The sequence below is a fragment of the Nuphar pumila genome, chromosome 8 (genome assembly GCF_984573655.1).
Source record: "Nuphar pumila chromosome 8, dmNupPumi1.hap1.1, whole genome shotgun sequence".
Taxonomy (NCBI): Eukaryota; Viridiplantae; Streptophyta; class Magnoliopsida; order Nymphaeales; family Nymphaeaceae; genus Nuphar; species Nuphar pumila.
In genome coordinates, this window is record NC_143256.1 from 124,476,472 (window position 1) to 124,495,517 (window position 19,046).

Consider the following 19,046-nt stretch of genomic DNA (forward strand, 5'->3'; position numbering starts at 1 on the left):
TTTGTCACAGGGAGTACATGTATAACGTCCCAGGCCCACTGGCCAACAGGGCTTGGGAGAAACTGGTGGCATTGGTGTGCCAAACAACCTGCAGGACACTGTGAGCTGGGTCCAATTAGATACATGTTCGCGCGCGTAAGAACTAACCGGATCCGATACAACGAACGAACCCAGCTTCAGTTTGGGTTTGGGAATTCCCAACCTAGGCACAGACCCGGCTCAGTTACGTACCTAAGTTGGTTGGATGTAAGTCACTTAGGGTGCCCAACCCAGCCCTCCCATGTCTTAGCATCCCGCAGTGCTTGATCATGCCTGGCACTTCACTGTAGCTGATCCAATCCATTATTCATTCAGGGCCACAATTCTATACTTATATCACGTGATATCCACTATGATTGAAGATCTGAATCATTTTTACTCTTTAACTCAATGTACCTAAGAAATGTTAACCCCAATATGTTCAATGTGAAATCTGTATTCATGGCGACTCCACGGGGACCATCTTTCAGCCTCAATTGTCTGATTGTGATGGATATGGACCTGACCAAGATTGTTCAATTGGGCTACTGGTTTAGGCTGACAAGATCTATGTCCGATTAAACTTTACCTATATTGGACTATACGAAACCGCGTCGGTGCCGTCAAGATTGCCTAAATGTGAGCAAAGATTCAGATCCACATGCATCGATCCAGGTCCAACTAGTTTAAAGCCATATTCAGGTTGATCTGGAGTTCTCCCAAACCACAAAATACGGAGGGACATCATTTCAGCTGCAGCCCGAGTTTCTCAAATGGATCTCTTTTTTCTTTTATTGAACTGTACTAAAGTTTCTCAAATGAATCTCTTAAGTGCGTTTGATTGCTCGGATCTCAATCTCGGACTAGAGATATAAGTATCTCTGTTTGATCTTCCCTCAAAAATGAGCCAAAGTGCCCCAAGGGGGGTTGGTGTAGTGGGGTGGGGCCTTGGCTGCTAGAAGGCAGTCAAGGTTCGATTCTCATGGGCGTCACCCCTCTGCGTGAGCCAATGCGTAGCATAGGCCCCGGGGGCAGGGGTCCTAGCCTTGAAATTTTATGCTGCCGGCAAGATGACCGTAGGTATGGCAGGCTGAGCCAGCGCAACCAGGTCTTCGTGCCAGGTGCAGTTTCTTCAGGTTATAAATTAAAAAAAAGAACCAGAAGTGCCCGAATTTGAACTAAAATGTGAATCTCAAATCCTTGCTTTTAAGGGAATCTTAGATTCAGTGTTTGTTTATCTTCGTTCTTGACATGAGCCTCATGCTAGGATTCAACTCACGCTTATGAGATCCAATGAAGTTTTTTAGAAGATTCCAATAAAACTTACAAACAAATCAGACATAGCCCCCAAAGGGGTTTGGTGCAGTGGATGCATTCTAGGCCGTTAGGTAATTAGTCTAGGTTCAAATCCTATGGGCATCATCCCTTGCACAAAACCTAAACGTGTCAAATTCATTCATTTCTTTCTTTTTAAAGCCGAATTCATTTTTTTCCTTTCCATTCAGCCGGATTTTCCTCTGTTTCATATATCTTATAAAGATTCCACCTTCCTTCCAAACAAATAGATTTTTTTTTTGTTTTTGAAATGGTTTCTTTTTTCACATCTCTTTCTTTCTCTCGGTTTTCTTTCTTTTCTTTTCCCTTTGAACTTTCTTTAGGTTTATTTTAGTTATAATAAGTGATGGCATTCTTCCTAAATAGAAGACTCAGGTGATAAATAAGAGAATACTAAAGATTTAAGACAATTTCCTGGGCGCAAAGGGTAAGCCCACAAAGTTATATGCTTTGCGGACAAATGATCGTAAACACGACAAGCAAAGCCAGCACAGCTATAGGTCTCTGATCCTGGAGGTGGTTTCTTTGTATATATATATATATATATATATATATATATATATATATATATATATATATATATATATATATATATATATATATATATATATATTGCGCCATAGTTTTCATTTTAAGTAATTTTAGCGACACGATGAATTTTCAATGAAATAGTTTATTTACAATGGAATTGTATAAAAAGTCGACAGATCTCAAATAATGCACACAATGGGATTTTTCCTTATTAGGCCTGGTCAGAATAGGATTTATAGCTATATAAACCATTGAGGATATTTTCAAATATTCCACAGGACATGCTCTTATTGGCAATTTATTAAATCCATTTAGTTGTGAGTGTGGTACTGCTGCTTTTCCATTGGAATGCAAACACATTGATACTTGTTACTGGATCGAGCTAACACAAGCTGGTCTAGGATTGATTTCATGGGGGGGTTGCTTGTTAAATGACTGGGCCCAAGCCTTAGGGTTAGGGTTTAATGGAGCCAAGTAGGCCTTACACATTTTGGGGCTAGGTTTAATGTCACCAAGTTGGATGTTGGTAAGGTCCAAGCTGGATCATCATGGACTTGTCATGTTTAATGTGAGGTCTGAATTTTGATGGGATTTTCATGAACACGTTTCACATGATGATGCCCTAAAGTCAAGAGTGCCAGCCCTAAACCTACTCTGAGCCTGTAATATTTGACATGATGCTCCACTGTGGTACCATAATACAACACCAAAAGTGTTCCTCATGAACTCTGCCACATTTTCACATGGTGCTCAAACGTACCCTTTGGACCCAAAATCAATCATCCCACTGGCTCAACTAACAGGTCCAATCAGGCAATCCTGACCAACCAATCTGATAGGCCCACTGGGCCCAGCCCTTTATCACATCAGGTCGTACTGGGTCAAATACTATTCCTTAATCAAACCCATGTTTTAAGATGGAGCCGTTGGTCCGTACTGTGACAGAGAAGCCTCATTGGCATCAACTAAGATTGCAAGGGGAACACCTTAAAGTGTTTGTATAAAAACTACAAATACAGTGATGTACTACTACAGGCCAAAGACAACTCAGAAATATTAGCAAAGAAGGCATAAATCTGTACACTTTCACATTTGGCTTTTATTCAAAGAATAGTATGAATCAATGTTCAGTATCGGTGCATATCGGCCTGTATCATATCATTACGATACTGGCCTGAATCGGCTATTTTTTAATAAATGTAAAAAATTGCTTAAAAGTAATTGTTTATTAACATTATTTTAATGGTTTTAACATGTGTCACATTCTGATTGACACGTAATATGTTTTAATTATTTTTTCCCTTATTCAGGACGATACACTTGAGTATCGGAATTGATCACAGTCGATACACCTGAATTCGTTGGTCAAACGATACAGGTCCGATTCCGATACTTTCAACATTGGTATGAATTCATTTCTTTTATTTGCTTTTCTTCATTCTTGTGTATGGTGCTCTCACTTCAGTTTGGACCCAAAAGGACTAGTGGGTAGGCTTTAGGGATGATTCTTTTGGGCATTTCCAGGACGAACAGAGATATCCCATTGGTCTGGGACTCGGGGGATGTAAATGGGTGGACTCGGTTCCGATCTAGGCATTACCAAGTCCGACCAAATCGAATCTAGATTTTGGATTCAGAATCAGATGATGATCAACTAAAACAGAATCTCGATCCGAGTAGCCCAAAGTCTAACATTTACATACATTCAGATTATGATTTTGCTTAGATTGGGATTCAAATTCAGATACAAGATTCGGTACCAAGTTTGGATCTGATCATTAATCCAATTTGGCTTTAGCTACCAAATACGACCAAACCAATTAGGTTATGGTCAGATATCGGACCTGAATCTAAACTAGTGCAAGTCATATTGTGTTGGGACGTTGCAAGTTCGAATCTCAATGGTTTCTCTGTATAGTTGATAGGGGTATGCTTATTCCCATCTTGCCTATAAAAAAAAAAAACTATTCTTGGTGGATAAGGGAAAATTTCTTATGAAATTTTACACCGCAAACGCCGAAACCAAAGCAGTGGTATCTTCTAGTTGTCAGAAAAAAAAAATGCATGATTAAAAACTTTTGTCATGTTGGCTTTCCTACACAAGTGTAATGCACCTAGAATAAGTTCCAAAACTAACATGTTTTTATTATCAATTAATACAGATCTATAATTTTATGTACGTATGTTCATCCATCCTGCACCAGCTCTTTTATTTTAAAGTCTAGCTGCCCCCGCCAGTTACTATTCAATGTACCACTGGGTTTGAACCTGCAACGTCCCACCATAAGGAGACATGCACTGACAGCTCCTACCAACACCCAGGTGGTATCCCATGCGGTAAGCGGGGTCCTGTGTCAAGCTAAAGGCCCAGGATCGAATCCCTCTGCCACATGGGGCGGCTGTTGTTCTTGTAGAGGTCCATCAAACCCCAGTTTGCCTTTCAAAAAAAAACTTAATTGGCCATTAAACAATTGTCAATTTCTTGAGAAATTAAAATTTTGAATTTCTCCGTCTTCCATTTGCAAAAATATAGGCAAAAATCAATTTAAAAGGTTAATATATATATATGTAAGCGGAAAGGAATGAGACTTTACAAATATTTAAAAAATACAAAAAAAAAATCTCAAGATTTTGCTAAATATCATGATCTTCCAAAATATTAAAGTATTTTTTGTACATTTCAAACTCCTATGCTGCCCCCTTGCCCACCAAGGAGCCTGCTGCTTCGACTTTAAAGCAAGAGAGACACACTTTTAACTCTTGATGTCCTTCAACTTGAATGCCTTAATTAAGCTGACCCACCTAACCAAGTGTGTCAAGATTGTAGAACCCTTTAGGCAAATATCACATGCTTTTTATAAAAAATCTGCAATATTTTGTTGCTATGCTATAGATCTGGTGGGTTTCGATCCAGGTATCCCTTGTCTTGGACTCGATCCAGAGCTACTGCACCCTGCTATCGTATTCTAACTACTCAATTACCATTTGTAGTCTGTATATTTTATGTATTTCTTAGCTTACTATGTGACTTTTTTTATATTTTTTATGATGAAGTTCTCTGCCAAAATGGGTAATCTTCAGGTAGAGTCACTGACACCCAATCCCTTATAGAGCTCATCGGTAAAAGGCACCACCACACAGCAGTGGGAGTTGAACCTGGAATGAAGCAGACAGCACCTTCTCCCCAGCTCCGCTACCATTTGCAACGCCCCCTGGTGGGTGTACCATACGACTTTTTATATGAGATCATGTGATTTTTATTGTTGGCATTATTAGTTTTATTATTGTTGTTAGGGGTGGCAATCGGGTCGGGTTGGCGGGTTGGCGGGTCAGCATACCTCAACCCGAACCCGACCCGTTTATTAAACGGGTTGGCTGTGGCAAACACGAACCCGACCCGTTTAATAAACGGGTAACCCGACACGACCCGCCAACCCATTTAATAAATGGGTTGGGTCGGGTAAACGGGTTTTCAGGTTCGCGGGTCAGGTTGGCGGGTCAACGGATCGGGTTGGCAGGTAGGCAGGTTGGCGGGTCGGGTTGACGGATTGACGGGTCGGTTGGCGGGTTGACGGGTCGGGCAGACTGGTTGACCCACCCGCCTAACCCGTTTATTAAACGAGTCAGCCGGGTTGGCATACCCCCAACCCGAACCCGACCTGTTTAATAAACGGGTTACGCGGGTCAACCCGTTTATTAAATGGGTTGGCTTAAGCCCAACCCGAACCCGCCTAAGAGACGGGTTGGCGGGTCGTGTCAGAAATTGCCACCCCTAATTGTTGTCCTGTAATGAAGCTTTGCTCAACTAGGGGCTCCCACGTCCAATAAAGAACAAGTTTAGTTTCATAACTGTTTTTTTTTTTATTGTTGCAAGCATTTTTAATACAGTCCTAAAGTTTATAATAAAACCCTCATGGTTGGATACAATAAATAAATGTTAAGATTCTCGGGTTGGGATGACAGTGGATGGTAAAAAACGAGGATTTGTCCCAGCCCGCTAGGTTTGAACAGGGGATGGACATAAAATGGAGAATGGACCGAGGATGAAGGTGAAATTCAAAAGCCATATCGACATGGAGGCAGGGATGGACTTACTCTTGCCTCCACCCCCACTCCATCTCCGGTCTTCGTTAATGAAATTATTAATAAATCTTTATATATTATAAAACTTATATATTTATATATATATATATAGTGATTGGTAGCTGCTCAAACGTTAGGTGCTAAATGAGTTTTCGGTCTTTTTTTTATTTTATTTATAATTCAGACACATGGGTGGGTTTTTATAAGGTTTACAAAATAAAAGGTCTAATTTCATCGAAAACACATGATCCAATGGATTCCTGCTAAATCAACAATGCCCAACACATTTGTGGGGTCAAAACTGCAAAAAAACACCAAAATGACAGAAAAACCCATTTAGCTAGTATCATTTAACACCTACCATGGGAGTAGCTAAAAAATTTTCTTATATATATTCTAACCCTAAACCCTTTTTCTTTTTATTTTCTTTTTATTTTCTTTTTAATCCTCTTAAAATAGAAAATAAAGTTATTTTGAGACAGGGACGGAAACGAGGACAAGGATGAGGCTGTGGATTTTGAAACGGGGATGGAGGGCAAAACTTTGAGATGGGGGCGGGGGTGGAGGGGCCAAGGTAAGCCCTAAAAGTTTTATGCGACCGTGAGTAAGGCAGGCAGAGCCAGATCCACTAGGTCTATGATCTTGGGGCGGTTTCTCCAAGTAAAAAAAATGTTAACATTCGACTACATTTAGTTTATGACCAAGTCATATTGATTTTTTTATGTGATTAGGTACCCACTCAGGACATGGCATTGGATAGAAATGATTGGAGAAGAAGGATTCACGTGGAGGACCCAGAATGATTTTCTTTTCTTTTTTGGTTCATATCGCCGACCCTAATTGTTTTGCGATGAAGGCGTAGTTGTTGTTGTTGTATTAGGTACCCACACAAAATAAGCCGACTCGAAGAGTTTACCAACTATGATTTCATTTAAATGTGATTAAAGATGAAATTAATTATAATTAGGGCAAAGCAAACCTTTTGAAAGACAGAAGGACCGAGAAGGCCCATTCTATTATAATGTAGCATGGGCAAACACCTGGAACATGTGCAATTGTTGCCCGTTAAGAAAGCATGACACTGACCTCTTGATAGGCTTTGTGGGACATTCATCCTCATTTGATGTTTAGCATGAAATGACCAACCATGCATGTCATGTACGAAGAGTTAAAGGACACTGCCCAAGCACTCTTTACACATGAAAAAAAAAAAATCGAATCCTGATGAATCGGTCGACTTTTTACCATTAGATGACATGTGTTATTAAAAATTAAAAAATACTAATTTTTTTAAACCCCTTTAAAAAAATGAAAGGGCCTAAAATATGTGAATTGAAAACATGTGAAGTATGATCCGAGATTTTCATGATTTTTTTTTCACAAATTTTCACCAAACAAATATGATCTAGATGCTTGGTTATATAAAAACAGACCCTTTGGATCATTGGATCACGATGCACATTGGAAGAATATTTTAAGGCTTGAAAATCAATGGCTCTAATTTTTCGTAAATGTATAAGCATCCAAATATCACATATTTTCATCGAAAATACATAATACAACAGTCGATTCTTAACAAATGGACCATGCCGCACGGTTGGATTTGCAAAAGAAGCGTCAAAATGCCCAGTTCACACTCCAAATCACATAACATATTCTAGTGACCCAAAAATTAAATAGATGAATTGGATCGACCCCTTTTGGATCATCTTTGGGCTGATGCAATCTGAATCAGCGGATTCAGATGGATCCAGACCGATTTTAACAACACTGGCCACCATGGATGATGGGTTGTGAAGTGTTGGACATTTCTGTTTGAATGCTTAATGGATTCGATCTAGATCCTGATCTTTGGTCCGACAAAACTGTATCAGACTCAGACCCAAAATCCAAATGGGTCTGAGTCTGATCCAGGACCTAGAGTACTGCTCACCATTGACTTGAAGGCTTGGGCTCATCGTGGGTGTTGATAGGCTGAGGAAAACGCCAAGCACCCCCACGTCGCATCGACCATGGCGTCTACCTGTATGTGTTGAATTAGCATTCCGGTTTTAATTTTTCAAAGCACACGCTAACATGAAGCACATCTGATTTGTTTTATAGTCACAAATATTGGCCATGTTTCAAAATTTTTGTGAGATTTTTGAAACCGATATATATATATTTTTTAAAAATGTGACATTTTCAAAATATTACTTATTTTGAAAATATCATGTTTTTATTGTGTAGTGTTATCACATTATTGAATGTGATACATATATATGTTTGTTATGTTTTTATTGTTCTTTCTTATATTTTTTAGATCTTTTATTATATATTATTACTTTCTCAAGAAAAGTAAAATTTTTAATTTGCCATGAAATTTTATTTGCTAGCTAAGAAAATCTCGATAAAAGAATTTGTGTGACTTAATTTTTTGGATCTGACATAATTCAAACCCAAACCCTGAGTGATTGTTACTTAGGCAGGTTCAGCTTGTTTGATGCACCATCCCCCGACTGAAATCGGACAACACGATCAGTTGGGACGGTGTATGAAACAATTATTGGACATGGCGGCATGTCCACTGCATCGAAGGAACGGTATTTAATCGCTCCACCCATATTACGAAAAGAACAAAGACGGAAGAAACAAAAAGGTTAAAAAAAACAGTCGGGTCATTCACCCCGAACGTTTCTCTCTCGTTGCCTCTATCCCTTGACCCCGAATCTCTCCTCTCGCTCTTACTACCTCCAGACCCGAAACTCTACTGCCGTTGAGTGACGACCACCATCCATCCTGCAAGTGATGACCACCATCCCTCCAACGTCCTTTTGGTGAACAAGCAAGGCCTCTTCCAGTGTCGACCATCGCCCCTCCGACGAACACAAAACCTGAAACACATATATGTTTTTACACAAGTTTTATAATGTTTTAGTATTTGGATCCAATACAATATCCATATCAGAGTTAAAATCCTTAATAACTATGCTAAATTATGAATATTCATGGTCAAATTGGGTCGTACGATCCAAAATGAAGTTTTCCGGCTCATTATCAATGCGTGTTCAAGTTGTTCGCACAACATAAATCAAACAGACGTAAGTAACACAGCCTCAATAGAGGCTCCAAACAAACGTTGGATGCTGTACAATTGTTATATAACAAACAAAACATGTGTTTTGTTCATTCATTTCATCCAATCCTGAATGAGCCATCAAACAAGCCCTAAATGACATAAGTAGGGTTCGGGCTCCCATTTTAATTACTTTGACATAACCCATATCCGAACCCAAACCAGATTCATGTCATTTGATGGATTCCTAGTTTAACCTAATGGATCATATTCAGTCCATTGACAGCCCTAGTAAACGTATAATTTGCCGTTACGTTTAAGTAATAATGAGACTATTTAAATCCTTTTAGAAGAAGAAGCTCCATCAGGATTAAGGATTTCAATGGCTCGACTTCGAATTTGGACCACAATCACAAACATCATCGATATTTTGTAACTGCCATAATTTTATCACGATATTTTTAAAGGACAATACCAGACCCAAAAAAAAAACAGTTTTTGCCTAGTTTTTTTATATTATTGATATTTTCATTTTTTATGTTTTGTACGTTTTATATACTCAATTTCCAACATCACGAAATTTTCCTTTGATGATAACTTCTCCACAACAAGAATTGTGACTATGATTTGGAAATGGGAAATCAACTCTGCTAGGCATCATTTGAAAGACAAGCCACATATCTAAGAAATGCCCTAAAAAAATCCCATACTGCACAATGCCACATGCCAAACACATGAGTTCATCCAACTCAAGATCTTCATTAGCAAAAGTTCAAAACTTGAAAAAAAAACCTTTCTTTTTTTTTATACACACAACGAAATCACCGAGTAACAGACTGAACCCACTCGCCAACCTAGACAGAGTTCGGGCAACCAAACCCTTATAGGCCGGAGTCGCTATTCGCTGACCAGGCTGGGTCTGGCAATAAGCTGACGAACCTAAACTCGAGCCCAGCTTAACCACCACCCTGTCACAGGCAAGGTCACTTCATTTGGACCTAGGAGGCCAAGCCTGAACTTGGTTGAAGCCCACCTACTACATTCTTATGATTCGAACACGAGTTGCCTTCGTGTCGTCTTAGGCTTGCTCCCGATCAAAAAAACAAGCTCTCTAATGGTTTCAGCGACAAGATCCTTGAAGATCATCCGTTCAATGTCCAGCACGGACTCCCCAACCTCCGCCGGGCACTCTGCCCACCCGTCGCCGGCCCCGGCGCTCACCAGGTCCTTCCGGATCACTCCGCTCACCACCTCGAACACATCCTCCGCCGCCACGGCCCGTCGGATCCCGCGGAACTCCGCCCATACCTGGCAGACCAGCCGCTTCCCCGCTACGAACGCCTCCGCCGCTTTCGCCGGCGGCTGCTGCCGCCTCCGCTGCAGGATCTCCATCACCGTCTCGAAGACCAGCCGCCGGTGGATGCGCAGGCGGTCCGAGTGGCCGGGCATCCGGCGTGACTCGAGGAGCGAGAACACGGCAGAGGCCGCCCCCGAGCTCTTCCCGATCGCCTGGGTGTTCTGGAGGAGGCTCGACGCGAGGACGATGTCCGATACGTACCGGAACTCGTCCGATTCGGCATCGTCGATCTCGTCGTCGTCGAAGCCCAACGCCAATAGCGATTCCTTCGATCGCAGATCGAATCCTTCATCGTTCTCGAAGGGTTGATCCTCTGAGAAAATCCAAACGAAAAAAAAAACCCGGAGAAATCGTCAGGAAATTTCTAGAATTCGAGATTTCGAAGGGAAAACGAGAAAACGTTAGTTTTTTCGGAAAATTTACCTGTAAAGATGATGGATCTCTTCATGACGGGAGAGGGAGAGTTGTCCTCGGTGTGGAAGGAGACGTCGAGGACGGAGACGGGGCTCGGTTGCTCCGTCGCTTCGGCGATGCTCTGGAGGAGCTTGTCGCACCGGTCGAGAAGGACCCTTCCCTCGCTGTATGCATCCTTCCTCAGAGAAGACGACGATCTCTGCGCCTGAAAATTTCCAGAAATAGTTAATTTTCGGATTTCCGGAGTTCCGAGAGATCGCTCAGAAAATATGAATTTGCGTATCATCTTCAATCACCGAAACAGGGAAATCGGGGATTAGCTTAGAGATTTAAGCGTTCCCGCGCCATTTTCGATCTCAAAATTCAAAATTTCATATCCGAATTCTAATTTTTGGTGGCACTCGGCACAAGTTCCTTGAAGAAATTTCGCGGATTTCATTCACAAAATCTGGAACCTTGCGCCTTAGACTATCCGATTTTTGGTTTTTCATGCGGTTTGGAACTTGTACAGGGAGAGGCCCCGAAATCTTCGGTCTGCAAATCGCGATATTTTGTAATTTTGAATTAGTGATTAATACGTCGGATTGAAGAAATTTCTCGCACTTTTCTTGCCCTCAAAATTCGGAAATCCAGATCCGGTTCTTGTGTTCAGGGCGGTAGAAACGAAGAAATATAAAAATTAGATTTTCTGAAATTATTTAAGAAAATCGGATCAAATATTCCAAAGATACCGAAAAAATGCGACCCGGAACTCTCGATCGGCTGTCCAAACGGAGAACGGGCAGAAGAATTTGAGAACCGGAATTCTAGGAAGTCAGGTTTTGGTTTCTAAGAGATCTACCTCAGAGTCGACGGCGGAAGAGGTGCTCCTGCTGCTCTCCGAGATGGTAGACGTCTCGTCTTCCTTGGCCTGAATTTCTGAAGGAAAGCATTCCCGATCGATCCGCTTCCTGTTCCTAGGCGACCTGGCTCCGCCGGACTCTGCGGCCGCCCGCCTCCCGGCAACCGCCCTTGGCGGCGACGGCATTTGCCTGGGAGAACTCTTGTCGGAGTCCCTCCCCCGGCCGGGGCTCTTCGGCAGCACCACCGGTGGAGTTCGAACCTTTCGCAGGGCCCGATCACACGCGGGTGCCGGGTTCGGATGGCTCTTCCTCGGCTTCGCCGGCGGAAGGACCTCCATTGCCGTCTGCCGCTTCACCTGCTGCGGCATCCGGCCGTTGCCCCCCTTAAGCTTCACCGGGATCTCTAATCTGCCGCTCCGGTGCAGCGGAGGTGGCGATGAAGGCGTCGAAGGCCGGACGTAGCTAAGCGGCTTCATGACGACGATCGGCGACTCTGCAGCAACCGGTTTCCGGTGTTCAAAGATGAAATTCCGGCATCCCCGGCCCAGGTCGGCGTCGGATTTTGCAGAGTGCAGCAGCCCCTTGAGTTGTAGGGCCTCCAGTATCTGCTTCAGCGTCTCGAGATCCTTCCCGGGCTCGTCGATTCCTCTCATCTTCAGCCTCCGCTCAATCTCTCCGTAGAGGTTCGCGGTGCGACGCCCGTCGGGGAAGATCTCCGCCGATTCAAAGCCCTTGCTCTTCTGGAACCGCCACGGCTCTCTCGCCGGAGGAGAGGAGCCCTTCCAGCCGGAGAGCTCCCCGCGCTGCTCCGTGTTGTTCTGGTGCTGTTGTCGCCTCTGTTGCTCCTCTACCTCGGCCCTCCATCCGAACGGAAGGAGCTCCCTCGAGGCTCGCGACTCAGAGGCCGAGCGGCGTAGCTCTGCCCGGTTGTAGGCATCCGGGACGCCAGAGGCGGCGGAGTCCGGGAGCGCGTCGAGGCCCATAAGTCGCGCGATGACGCTCGGCGACCTCCGCTGCCGCTCGCTTTCCTCAGACTCATCGCCGGAGCAATCCGGCCGGACGATGCTGGTGCGGATCTCCCGGGGGAAGATGCTGCCGGAGGGCCTCAAGGCCATCGCCCGGCTGTCAAGCGACAGCCGGGGGGCCTCACGGATGTGCCAAGACGACCTGAACCCGTCCTTGATGTCCAGGAGCTTCGGGTTCTCCGGCGTCGTCTCCACCTTGGCCGGCTTCTCCGGCGACTTGGCGGCGTCGCGGAAGACGGAGTCGCGGACAACGTCCCTTATGCCGAGCGGGGTTTTCGGCTGCTCGCGGCACACCACCACTGGTGCTCGAGCGTTCTCCGGCGTGAAAGCCGGCGACTGGCTGCGGGGAGGCACCACCGTCTTCTCTCCCTGCATTTTCTTAACGAACAAAAAAGCAAGACAACCAATGAGAACCGAACATCTGGATGAGAGAGAGAGAGGGAGATAGAGAGAGAGAGACACGCACCCGAGGGGAACCAGAGGAAGAGGTGGCGGTCGGCGAAGGAGCAGGCGGGTCGAATATGGGCGGCGACTGCCCGACGGAGGGGAGGCGCTTGGGGGAGACGCGCTTCCCGGCGAGGAATTGGTTCCGATCGAAGATTTGGAGGAAACCGGCCATACAACCCATCTGCTTCTCCACGTTCGGATCGTCCGACGCATGGAATGCTCCTCGAACCATCATTTTTCTCCCTTCTTCCCTTATTTTCCGGCGAGTCCTCCGGCGACCTCTCAGGCGATACCCATCTGAATCAAAAGACTAATCCACAGAGAGAGAGAGAGAGAGAGAGAGAGAGAGAGAGAGAGAGAGAGAGTTTCTTCTTCTTCCAGTTTCCTTTGTTTTATAACTGCCTTTCTCAAGGCTCTGCTGAGTTGGGTTGCTGCGATTGGCTTCTGTGGGGGAGATTTTAAAGCCCAATGGGAGTTCAAAAAGGGAGGAGGGATTCTTCCTATTTTCACGTGTGTTGCGAATTGAGCGGTAATGACTGAGGAGCATGTGTATCAATTTCTCCATTTGTTTTTTAATACACCTTATCATCCGGATTAACTTATTGGTGATTACTCTTCGTGTCACAAATTACAGAACCACCCTTTAGATTTTCATCAAGGCCTAGGAGGTCCCCCTCAAGTTTTCAGGTTTCAGGCCCGACACCGTACTCTCCGTCTGCAATGGAAGGCTTCGTGGGGGATAAGGAAGGAGTCTAGCAGGCTCGCAGTCGTTTTCATCCACTCCTTAACTCACACGTTTAGTGGATTGTAGATGATCTCTCTAGGCTCATTGCTTACTCGATCCGAACGAGCGACAGCAAAGCTACTGAAATAGAAGTGTATTTGTTTCTGTCGTATGACTCATCTTCGTAATGTTACCGATAAATTTTGGTGAATCGTGGACCGTCAATTTTTTGAAGTTTTTCAAGAAACTGTTTTTGCGTCACTAAAATACCTTTTCCTCACATGATCAGTTGCCGGCCCGAGGTGGAGTCAAGGTGGTCATTTTGGGGAAAGCGATGGGCATTCCTGGAAAGTTTCAGTAGAAGGAAGTGGGTAAATGTGCACATGTCGTGGCGTTGGTAATTAAATAATTTGTGGGGGGAGTTTCTTCGGAAAGAAAATGTTGGTGGTGGTGTGAGAGGATAATGGTAATTACACGGTTCACGGGAGAGTGGGGGAAGCGGGCTTTAACTGCAGTGATACCGCTGCCCGTGAGCTCAGGAGTAACTGGACCAAGTTTGGATGTGCCCGATCCGTTCAAGATCTTTGGTGATCCGAACCTACTCCTTGGCATCGAATGGCTTGGTGGGTCTGAGCTGAGTCGGTCAATGGGATTCTCAGCGAGTCCAGTTGGGTCGTTGCTCTCACCCTGCTATGGTTTCTGAGTAATGTTTTGGATAATATTTATGGGTCTGAATCTGTATCCCCACCTCCATGGTGTACATGGATCAAACCATGGATGCAATGCGTCTGGCTTGATTGCTTTAGTACTTCCGATTTTCAAAATTTGGAATTGGTTGAAATACGGAAACTGGGTTTGGATTGCAGTCTGGTTCTGATCCTGTCCAATCTAAAATCATAAGCTTGAATTGCCTCAACGGGTCCGGTTTGGTTTTGTTGGTTCGGATTCAAACAGATCTATTCCAAGTCAAGGATTGGTCAGTTTGTTTTGAAAGGCTTTACGCGAACAAGTTGGAGTTTAAGTATAGGATCCTGGATCCATACTTTTGCTTTAGAAAACAAGTGGACAAGAAAATGGCTTAGTAAGATCAAGATCTTTGACCCGGACACAATTTGATTTACTTCCAAGGCCAGGCAATGGTGTAGCTCACTTTGAGTTCTCCAAAGACTGAGACATGGAACATGACTGGTGGAACTGCACGATCCAGATGCATTAGGATAAACCCCAATCGTGTGATGGACCCTCTAGGTAAGACACGGGTCCGGCCCAATTAAAGTGTGATCATGCTTCAGTTACTTCTGCTTATGGGGTCAACCAAAATTGACTTAGCCAACTTGGTGAGCTGGTTACAGCTCACGCACTCAGAGCCTGCATTGACCCTGATTGCCTTGCCTGAGTATGGTCAGTGAACTTATGAATCTTTTCCAAAAAAGAGTTGGTCAATGGTTCAGACCTGAGGGGGATCCTGTGGGTCTGATAGAAGATCCGACTTTGGGTTGCTGGTACCCAGTCTCTGTCCTGTCCTGACCGGACACTGATAGGACTAGATCCCGGTATGGGTCTGGATAGAAAGAACCAGACCAGACCAGACGGAATATCTAATTTTAATATATTTGACAAGCAAAAATTATAGATCATGATTGGATCTCTCATGTCGAACTCAGGTCTGATTTATAAAATTCCAAACGAGAGCCGGGTCCATCTGTGTCGTGTTAGGTCCAGGTGCTAATGCCGCTGGGACAGTATCGGGCCTTATCAGGTAAGATCCGGCACATCAGTTGGGTCTAAATTAGGGATGTCAATGGGTTGGATGTAACCCCACATCCAACTCGAATCCAAATCCGATTAGTCGGGTTCCGTAGCCAAATCTTGATCCGATTAATAATCGGATACGAGTTTGGTATTAAGTTTTGCATCCAAACCTGAACTAGAATCTTATTAAAAAACCGAAACAATCAAAATGTACAAACCGGGTTTTAAGCTAGTTGGATCTTGGTTTGGTTTTAACCTTTTCCATCTGAATCTGAATCCAATTAGGTCAAACCCGATAATGGGTAATGCCTATATCCTACCCAAGTCCGATCCATTCACATCCCTAGCCTAAATGATGATAATGTCGCTCCCATTGATTGATGATGGACACCTGGAGATGACAAAAATATCCTAGATAATTATAGTTATTTAGTATGAGTATAAAAGCTAGGATGGTAATTTTGGCAGACGAGAGGAGGAAATATAGGATGGCGATTGTGAATCACATACAAGGACGTCAATATTGTAGTTCCTGTGAGCAAGATCCTTTCGGATCTGGGTAGAATCTAGTTGCATATATGGATCCAGGCAATGCACATCCTATTCAAATGCGGATATGACAACTGCATGTGAAATTTGTAAGAAACAAGTTTTTTCTTGGTTTTTGCTCAGACAATGTCTAGGATCCAAACCCAAATCCGAATCGGAGAAAAAAAAAACACAGGACTAACCTGATTAAGACTTCAATTTTAAGGAGATGGCATCTAAAACACAGTTGGACCCAGTCCTGATAACCCAAAGTTCGAAATCCAATAAATCTCATAGAGCATTGCAAACATGCCCTAGGTCTTGTGATCCAACCACATATAGGTTCGGTTTACAACTTACAAGCAACCACATAGAACTCACCGAGCAGCCCTATTTGGATGGGGTGGGTCTGCTTTTTGGGTCCTCTTGGTTCAGAGTCATGCTTGGGTCAAGTACTGTACCGCACTGAATTCTGCAATGGGGAAGGAGATGGAGTTACAAATATCGATGGCTTAAAAAAAATGCGTGAAATTGCTTAGCCGATAAAAACATAAGTATTGGTAAATGTTGCTAGAAATTAATTTTTTATTTAAAAATTGGTTTTAATTTTTAATTGATTTTTTCCAATATTTTGCCAAAAATATGAGAAAGATAAAAAATTTCAATTCTCTCACAAGATAAAGGATGTCATATTTACCGTTTTAAACGTTTTGTTATTATGATCACATCATAATAATACAATTTCTCCCTTCCCTTGTCTTCTCCTTGAATTATTTGATGTTTTATGTTTCGAGTTTCCCTGCCAAAATTGACCCTTAAATCTTTAGCTTTTTAGAAGATGGATAATGGATGTGTCCTTTTTCACATTTTCTGCTGTTGGCCCATAATGGTTGATGCAGACAGTCATTGGTTCTACGTTTTATATTTCTGAGTTTAGGAATGTGAAATTTGAACACAATTATCAATTTTTTTTAAATTTTGAATAATAAATTTCAAATAAATTGCAATTTTAAAAGATATGAGAAAGATAATGTATCTAAGTTATATAAAGATAGTCTGTTTTGATAAGATTTTGATGATATAGAAACTAGTAGGGGTCAAAAACATCTATTTCACTCGATCCAACACTATGGATGTGTTAAACATAGTTTGTTTACTAGGAATCAAACTTCAGACATATTTTTGTAGAAATAAAATCATGATTTTTTAAGTTGTAAAATCTTGAAAATGTGTAAGACATTGATTTTTGACACATTTAAAAATCATTCTCAAACATTTGAATGATGTGAACCAAAACTTGTTTTTCATTAAACAAACCATGTAGATCAAATCAATAGGATTGGATTATATATATATATATATATCAAATTCAAGATTTTTCAAAAAATATCTTGCACTGTCTGTCACTATGGTCAGTCTAAATGATCTCCTAACCTGCAGCCCAAATGTGGTATTGGTACAATAGTGACAAAAGTTAAAAATGGCAAAAATATAGGCAGCCAAAATCTTGACAATAAAAAAATAATATCTTTTCTAATTTATAACTCGAAGAAAGCACACCGAACATGAAGACTTAGTTGTGCTGGCTCAACCTGCCATAACGATGGTCATTACGTCGTGCTAGGATCCCTGCCTCCAGGCCTATGCTATGCATTGACTTGCGCAGAAGGGCAACGACGCCCATGAGAATCGAACCTTGACCGCCCTTCTTGCAGCCAAGGTCCCACCCCACTACACCAACCCCCCTTGGGCCAACAAAAAATAAAAACTTTATTATTAGAAATAAAAAATAAATTTTATAAGAAAGTATAAATATTTTTTTTTAAATAAAAACCACATGGTTTTTTCATGATAAATAAACGATAAAAACATAAATATCGTATTTAAAACGTCGTATTTATGCTTTTGACAAAAAACCTCACGGAAAATTACCGTTCTTAACTTTTGGGTTATTTTATCATTATCAAGAGATTTGTCACTATGATTGATACTCTCTCTCTCTCTCTCTACATTCAAGAAATCAGGCATTGGAGTATGATGTAAGAGTAATCATTCAATCACACGGCCTTGACTATCAACTGCCTCCTTCTACGGCCTTTGATTTGGTTGTTACCGTTATGCCGTCCCCTTCAACTCCGTACCAACTCAGCCCCCCATCGCCTTCGCTAAAACGTTAAACACCCCGGAATGCATCCAACTGTTTTAGTTCCGTTTCAATGTGACACTTACGAATAGGCCATCCTTCCTTTTTTTTTTATGGAATGGGGCCGCCCTCCTGCGAGGTAAACCCCAAGTGAAGTCACCGACACCCGAGTTCTTAAGGAGCACACCAGCTAAAAGCACCTGCACACCCGGTGAGAGTCGAACCTGAGATGAAAGGGTCAGCACCTTCTCCTCAGGCCTCCCTATTTTATAAATGGGTGCCAATAAAAAATGAAAGTCTACCTAGCAATAGAATTTATAGTTCAATGTGTCAAGTGAGCCTTGAAAAGATTTTGTTTTAAAAATAATTTTACAAAGGATATTTCAAGAAAAGGGTTGCTTAGCACCATATTAATAAATATGATGCACCAAAAACTATGATGTATTGATGTGTGCCAACATGGATTATCGTACACAGCATATTGAATTCACATGTCCAAACCAATGTTATTAGTATCGGTGCCCATCGGCCGATACGGCAGAATTTCGAAAGCTGCAGGGCCGATTCAACTAATTTTTGATAAATGTAAAAAAATACCCAAAAATATTTTTTTAATAATTTTAATAATTTCAACACGTGTCTCATAATGATTGACATGTAATAATTTATTGTTATTTTTGAGCTGATACGTAGTCGATTCATCTGAGTATCGTATCCGATACAGCTGAATCGGCAGCACAACCATTCAGGGCCGATACCGATACTGACAAGATTGGTCCAAACTCCCCCAGG

General features: G+C 42.6%; 1 protein-coding gene across 1 annotated transcript; it reads right to left on the reverse strand.

Moving 5' to 3' along the window:
- Positions 1–9,765: 9,765 nt before the first annotated feature.
- LOC149830592 (protein LONGIFOLIA 1-like) lies at positions 9,766–13,526 on the reverse strand. The gene is made up of 4 exons (XM_090015873.1): positions 13,127–13,526; positions 11,635–13,029; positions 10,803–10,998; positions 9,766–10,692 (listed from the first exon to the last, which is right to left on the reverse strand). The coding sequence occupies exons 1-4, from the start codon at positions 13,340–13,342 to the stop codon at positions 10,067–10,069; spliced, it is 2,433 nt and encodes an 810-aa protein (XP_089871999.1). The 5' UTR covers positions 13,343–13,526; the 3' UTR covers positions 9,766–10,066.
- Between the last annotated feature and the right edge of the window lie 5,520 nt (positions 13,527–19,046).

Coding starts and splice junctions, on each gene's coding strand:
- LOC149830592 (XM_090015873.1), bottom strand. CDS start 13,342: ATGATGGTTCGAGGAGCATTCCATGCGTCGGACGATCCGAACGTGGAG. Junction 10,999..11,634: donor CTTCCGCCGTCGACTCTGAG/GTAGATCTCTTA, acceptor GGAAATTTTCAG/GCGCAGAGATCGTCGTCTTC. Junction 10,693..10,802: donor GAGATCCATCATCTTTACAG/GTAAATTTTCCG, acceptor GGATTTTCTCAG/AGGATCAACCCTTCGAGAAC.